Source organism: Pristis pectinata, chromosome 29 (genome assembly GCF_009764475.1).
Source record: "Pristis pectinata isolate sPriPec2 chromosome 29, sPriPec2.1.pri, whole genome shotgun sequence".
In the NCBI taxonomy this organism is placed as follows: Eukaryota; Metazoa; Chordata; class Chondrichthyes; order Rhinopristiformes; family Pristidae; genus Pristis; species Pristis pectinata.
The window spans coordinates 7,434,581-7,442,229 of record NC_067433.1 but is presented as its reverse complement, the minus strand read 5'-3'; the positions used below and the strand labels follow the sequence as shown (position 1 = coordinate 7,442,229).

The window sequence follows — 7,649 nt, the reverse complement described above, 5'->3', positions numbered from 1 at the left end:
TAAACGCCGTTCCCGTCGCGGGTAATTTGGAAGGGGGTGGGGGCGAGGACACCTAACTACGGGTATGGGGGGGGGGGAAGGGGGGGGAAGGGTTAAGGGAGAGGATTCCTTGAGATATTGAAGTGGGAGGTCCCAGCGTCTTTATTGCCCTCCCCCGAGCACTGACGTCTCCCATGCAAAGACATTGTTTTTAAATGCACCCTCAGCCTCCTCCCATCTCCCAGTGTGTATCTGTCAAGACTGCATGAGCCCACACCTGTGGCAGAAACCGCCAGGCGACACTCAACAACTCACCGCCGCCGAGAGTCGATGCCAGGGAATGGATCCGCAAACTTTCACTGGGAACCTCTGGGAAAGAGCTGCCCCGTAAAGTGAAGACGACGGACATACGCGGCTCTCGGGGAAGGCAGGCTGGTTTCCTTCAACATGTACTGAGCTTCTAAAGGTGGAAGACACCAGACTGGGTACTCAGACTCGAGAGCAAAGGAGGAGGGGCGGGTTTTCAGCGCCGCAGCCATGGATCTCAGCGTTGTCAACGGGTCCTGGAACGATTCCAGCCCCTGGAACGGCACGGAGCTGCTGGACACCAAGTTCCTCCAGCCCAAGTGGCTCATCGTCCTCTGGGCTCTTGCCTACTCCATCATCGTGGCGGTGGCAGTGTGCGGCAACCTGGTGGTCATGTGGATTATCCTGGCCCACAAGAGGATGAGGACGGTCACCAACTACTTATTGGTCAACCTGGCGTTCGCGGAGGCCTCCATGGCCGCTTTCAACACGGTCATCAACTTTATCTACAGTATCCACAACGACTGGTACTTCGGCGCCGGCTACTGCCGCTTTCAGAACTTCTTCCCCATCACCGCCACGTTCGCCAGCATCTACTCCATGACCGCCATCGCCATAGACAGGTGAACTTTCTAATGGGTTTCTAAACCCGGAGAAGCTCGGGGTGATACATTTGGGGAGAGAGTACATGGGAGCAGAGAAAAAACGGGATCTTGCAGTGCATGTCCATGTATCCCTGAATGTAGCGGCGCAGAGAGAGCGACAGTGGTTAGCAAAGCAAATGATAACTCACATTATCAGCCGAGGCGTAGAATATAAGAGCAGGAAGGTATGAAATGTTAGATAGATCATAGCCAGTGCCGGTGTACCGTACTGCTCACCACGTTACGGGGACACATTGGGGAGGGTGCAGAGGAGATGTTCGAGGCTACTCCAGTACTGGAGAGATAGGCGTTGGCTAGGCGGGGTTGTTTTATCTTATTTAATCAAGGCTTATATGTAATCAGAAGCTTATGCAGGTTGCAGGGAAGGTCCTACTTCCCTGAGCAGATAGAGTAACGAAGGTGGGGGGGGGGGGCGGTGGTATATGCATTTAATTAATGGAAAGATTAAAGGGAAGGGAGGAACAATTCGCCACAATTGAGGTAGAGGTCTAAAGAGCGGTGGAGGCAGAACCCCGCAGCGTATAAAACAGTTCATGAATGAAACCTGGTGCGCGTCAACTACAAGGCCAAGGTTATTCTCAATGGGGTTTTTATTGGCATGGATACGAAGGGCAGAATGGCCTCCTCGGGGGCCGTAAATGTCTGTGATTCAATTACTCCAACTTCTAGCTCAACTTACAACCATTGCGCCAAAACCGACGCCTCTTTCAAACATCTTTGGTTCAGATGGTAATTCAGAGGTCATCTCTGTTTTTTTCTCTCTCTCTCTCTCACGTTTCGTGTCATTCTCAAAGCTTTTTCATCATTGCATCTGTATTTTTTCTGTCCATTTTCTTGATACAAAAACTCCATGTAAACTCTTTGCACAATTTCCCTGAAAAAGTGTCCAAAGCCAGTCCAATTCTGTCACGCAATCATTGGCGGGTGCAGTGTTTGCCAACAATCTTGGAGTTCACACTATTTTCTCACAGTGACAGGCAGAAATGCAGAATCCGACCACGACCGACGAGGAGAAGGTGCACGGGAACTTACACCAGAGCTCTGTTCTGATCTTATCCTTCCTGTGAAACTGGAAGTTGCTCATGCATGAACGGAGAGCGCGGAGCTCGCCAGCATTGTGCTGAGCCGGGCGCCCATTCCCAATACAACCTACCTCCGGCTATTTGCAATCTCTCCCAATATTTCAAATGCACCATAGCGCAAAAGAGCTCAAACCCAACACTCCCGACAGAGCATTCATTCACATACTGCCATATGACATTGTACCAGCACAGACAAACTCGCCAGAAAGCTGGTAAACGGAAATCTACAGATGCTGAAATTCTAACGCGCGATCAGAACATGTGAGAGTTTTGTAGAACGGTCGATATTGAGTTAACCTTTTCATTAGGATTCCCCTAGCAGATCAAGCACCTGCGGGTAAAATCGCACTGCGCAATATTGGAACTTTTTGTGAGAAAGTGCTGGGAATTTTTATTCAACACAGGACATTTTTAGACAGGGAGTCTCACATGAATGAGTTAATGTTATCTGGCGAGTAACACGACGGCTGTGGTGATTCCTAGTTCTATCCTTATTAAATGAGAGTTAGTGTGGCTGTATATTTCTGGCTCCTGCACAGAACGAATGATATGAGAGCGGAGAGTCAGTGAAAACAGAATTGCAACAGCCAGTCGTCTGAAGGAACAAATTCTGCTGGAGAATATTGATTCTTCACGTTGACAGGGAACATTTTGTACATTTTGGTTTAAATGTTGCACACGACGCTTTCTTCTTGAGTCTTGTCCCTTTAATGGAAGATTTAAACGCCGTATATAATTGTGCAATGAATGTAGAATCCTTCGCAGTGAATTCTTTGCATTCATTCCGTTTTTCGTTGAGATACCCAGCAGCAAGTTGCATGACCTTAGCGCGCCCGGTTCTGGGAAAGGAATTAACAGGTTGGACAAGAATCCATCCTACCTCTTGTTCGAGCGAAGTAAGCGTTTCTTCCCGGCGTGGAACAAAAAATCTTATAATTCTGTGAGCGGAAAATATTAACGAGAGTTGGAGATCACAGGAAATCGTCCTGTTGTAGGTCAGCATTAGGCAGAGGTCAGAGATAATCTCCAATATGGTTAATTCTCTATCACAATTCCAGCAACATCTCGACGGCTTTTACTTGACATTCATAAAAGGCTGAGATCTAAAGATTTTGGGTTGTTCTCCCTAGAGTGTCGGACGATGAGGGGAGACCTGATAAGAGTTTTTTTTAAATTATGAGAGGCCTAGGGTAGACAGTCAGAATCTTTCCCCAAGGGTAGAAATGTCAAACATCAGTGGACTTTCTTTTCAGGTTAGAGGGTGAAGTTTAAAGGCGACGTGAGGGGCAAGTTTTTTACGCAGGAGTGGTAGGTGCCTGGAATGGGTTACCAGGGGGTAGTAGCGGAAGCAGGCAGTTTGCTGGAGTTTGAGATAGACACCTGAATATGAAGGGAATAGAGGGATGTGGACGATACACGGGAGGAGGACATTTAGTATAAATTGGCATCAAGATCGGCACCACATCGTGGGCCGAATGGCCTGTCCAGAGCTGTACTGTTCTATGGAAACTAAAAATAGAATCTAAACTAAAAAAAAACATACAATGCTGGAAACATTCAGCAGGTCAGGCTACATCTGTGGACAGAAAAACAGATTCAACGCTTCTTCGATCTGGAATATTAACACTGTCTCTTTCCACAGATGCGGCCCGACCTGCTGAATGTTTCCAGCATTTTCTGTTTGTTTTAGATTTCCAGCATCTGCAGTTTAGTTTTTATTTTGCAAGACACACAGGTCGAACCTAATCACCACAGTGTTCTTGAAAATGAACTACGGGGACGCAAGGGGATTCAGGAGAAATAATTTAGCAAGGTTTCCAAAAATGTCCTGATGGCATATCTGATTTTTTTTCCTGTCATACTTTGCGATGAGGTATTTACTCAATACCTCGATTGCCATTTCAGGCCACTGCGACTCATACTACGAGAGCCGAATGCAATCAGCGTAAAATACACTGATGAACCGGCACTCCTTGGGGACAGGGCAGTATATCTCCAGCTCCCACATCCTGTCAAACTCAATAATGCTGTTCACTCCCTTCCTCACGCCAGACCATAAGCGTCCACTGCTGTTCTAACGGAAATAAAAAATCGCCGAAGAGAACATGTAATTGAAACACCTTATCTACACAGCACCAAAGGGAAAATGACACCCATGCTTATTTTTCCACTTGATGTATTTTTTTCCCTAAAAAAGCAAAAAGTAAATTTGAAGTTGATACAGGGGAATATTAGGTGCCTTTAAACATTTTTGTAAACGCATGTTCTGGATGAGCTCATTGCCTGCAGCCTCGCCATTGCAAGCGCTGACTCCCTGGATTGTTAAATGCATCTTAAATAATTGCTCTAAATTATAACAAAGGCTGGGGACAGTCCGGGAGGCAGGATTTAGAAGCATTTACGGAATTTCAATCGTTGGGTATATTCAAGACAGAGACGTGCAGAATGTTAGATATCACTGGAATGGTTGGTGCGGGAAATGGCGCCAAGGTGGAGTCATCGTGCAGTCATTGGTGGAGCAGGTGCTAAAGAGCCTTCTCCTGTTTCATTTGTTTTTTTTTAGCCACTTTAATGCTTGGCTTGCAAAATAACACTTTTGTGGGCAGGGCAATTCATAACAAGGGCACATATAAGTGGAGATGGTATTATTGTATTTTGGGAGTATGAACCTACCAGAGAAGCTTCTTGTGGTGTGAATGTCCTTAAGTGGATAGTTAAACCCTTAATTTAAAGAAAATTGTTCAGCAAGAGAAAAATCAACAGTGCACCTCAAAGTGCTTCATGGAAGTGTAATCAGACCAAAAGAAAAAAAATTCCAGGCCAAAAATGAGATCGGTGACCAAAGTCTTGGTAAAGGAGGGGAGTTCGCAAGGAGGAACAAGGTTGAAGAAGAAAAGATAAGACTAAGAATTTCAGGAACTGAGTTGAAGGTTTTGAGATGCTGTCTTACAGCTACTGTACTAATTTGCATTTATAAAGTACATAGTAAAATATCCCAAGTTGCTGTACAAGAGCATTACTGTACAAAACGTGATGCCAAGCCACAGAAGCAAACATTAGGGTGGGTGAATAGAAACTTGGTCAGAGGTAAATTAAAGAATGTCTTAACGGTGTAGAAAGAGGTAGAGGAGAAGAGAGAGGTTTAATGTTTGAGCAACAAAATGGACAGTTATCAATGGTGTAGCGATTAAAACCCAGCGTTCTCAAGACCTAGCTTATCTCAGGTGGAGTTTACAGCTATAAGGAAGGTGAGACTTCCATTACTTTGAGTATGGATGACCTGACACTTACAACTAATTCAATTAGAGTTATTGCTTGGTCAGCATCAGATGCAGTGTGGATAACCAGACATTCGTTTTTGCCGTGGAGCCAAATTCACCCATTTAACATCCTTTGTTAGGAAGAAAATCTACTATGTCTTGTCATAGCTCAAAGGTCTTCTCACTTCCCTCAGCATCCACCAATTCTGCAGGATATTTTATAATGCATTCATTCTTTGGAATGTGCACGTTGCTGGCAAGGCCAGCACTTAATGCCCATCCAAAATTGCCCTTGCAAAGTTAGAGATGAACCATGTACTTGAAAAGTAGTATTGGTGAAGATGGTCCCGCAGTGCTGTTATATAGGGAATTCCATGATTTAAACCCAATGACAGTGAACCACAGGCAATATATTTCCAAGTCAGATGGTGTGCTACTTGAAGGGGAATCTGTAAGGGTACACCAGTCCCTGCACCTGCTGATCTTATATTTCTTGGTAGTAGAAGTCAGCAGTTTGGGAGGTGCTGTTGGAGTGACCTAGCTGAACAACTGTAATGCACTTAGCAGATGGTACACACTACAATCACTGTGTGCTAGTCATGGAGAGAATGAAGGTTTAGGGTGGTTGATGTGAATTGGGTTGCCTTGTCCTAGATGGTGTGGAGTTCCTTGAATGTTGTTAGACTTGTACTTACAGAGTATTCCATCGCACTCCTGAGTTGTAGGTGGTTGAAAGACCTTGGCATGTCACTCCAGGATACCCAGCCTCCAACCTGCCCTTGTAGTCACAGTGTTTATGTGGCTTCTCCAGTGGAATTTCTGGTCAATGTTGATGCTCAGCTGTTAATGGTGAGGGAATTGGCAATAGTAATGCTATGAAATATCAAGGGTTGGTGATTAGACTCTCTCTTGCCAGAGACTGAATGATACTTGCCAGTTATCAGCTCTTGCTTGCATGTTGTCCAGGTTCTGGTGCATGCAGGCATGGGCTGCTTCATTTGCTGAGCTGTGAATAAAATTGCTCATTGTGTCATTATCAGCAAACATCTTCTGAACTTATGATGGTTAAAGGTTATTGATGAGGGAATTCAGTAAGACACTGTTCTGAGGAACTCCTGCAGTGATGTCCTGATTTGAGTTGATTGAGTTCCAATAACCACAAGCTTTGTGTGAGGTACAACTCCAGCCATTGGAGTTTTTTATTCTTGTGGCCTGTTAACTTCACTTTTACTAGGCTCCTTGATACCACACTCTGTTAAAGGCTGCCTTGATGTCAAGGGAAATCACTCTCACATCACCTATGGAATCCCATTCGTTGGATCAAGACCATGATGGGGTCTAGCATTGATAGTCCTGGTGAAGACCAAACTGGGCACGGAGTAGGTTATTAGATAATCAGTGCTGTGTGATATTGCCATTAACAGCACCTTGCTGATCACTTTGCTGAGAGTAGACAGATCTGGGAGTTTGCTAGATCGGATTTGTCCCTTTTGTTGACCCAAGATACCTGGGCAATTTTCCATATCATTAGGTAGACAGCATTGTTGTAAGGAACTGGAGTAGCTTGGTTCGAGTTGTAACTAGTTCTAGAATGCAGGTCTTCAGTGTACAGCTGGGACATTGATCCCTTCGCTTTTGTGTAGCTGGTGCTCTTAGCCATTTCTTGCTAGCTTGTGGAATGACTTGAACCACCTGAAGACCAGCTTCTATGATGGGGGTCTCAGGAGGAGGCTGGGGTGGACCATCTATTTGTTACTTCTGCCCAAACATGGTTGCAAGTGTTTCAGCTTTGTGGCATGCTGGGCCCAGCCATCACTGAAGATGGGAAACTTCAAATCTCTTCCTCCTGTTAGATGTTTAATTGTCCACCACCATTCATAAATGGATACGGCAGAACTGCTAAGCTCTGATCTGATCAGCTGATTGTGGGATCATTTAGCTCCATCTATTTCATGCTATTTTTGCTGTTGAGTATGCATGTAGTAGCATGTTGGACATTCACCACATTGGCATTACTAACAGGTATGTCAAGTGCTGCCTCCAGCATGCCCTCATTACAGCATGATTGATCTCTTGGCTTCACCTGAACAGTAGAGTGAAGGACTGTGGTGGTGTATATATCTGCTGTTACTGATGGTCCACACCATCCCATGGGTGCCCAACTTCGATCAATTTACTCGCAGGTGGGAATAATTCATGCTTCAGCCTTTGCTGCCATCAGTATTAAATAATGGAGACAAGGTATCTGTGTCTGGCTTGTCACCTGATGCAAATATGGTAATGCCGTGAATGTACCTGGGCAAGACAACAGGAACTTTGTCAGTTCTTCTCCAGTTGGCCATCCTCCCAAGCATGCA

The 7,649-nt window shown here is 45.2% G+C and overlaps 1 protein-coding gene across 1 annotated transcript in view; it reads left to right on the top strand.

Annotated features, from left to right (window-relative positions):
• The first annotated feature begins 282 nt into the window (after positions 1–282).
• LOC127584292 (substance-P receptor-like) overlaps positions 283–7,649 on the top strand; it is a 42,601-nt gene continuing 35,234 nt past the window's right edge. Inside the window, exon 1 of the mRNA XM_052040963.1 lies at positions 283–908. Within this exon, the coding sequence (XP_051896923.1) occupies positions 517–908 (392 nt within the window). The 5' untranslated portion in view covers positions 283–516. The remainder of the gene's footprint in view (positions 909–7,649) is intronic.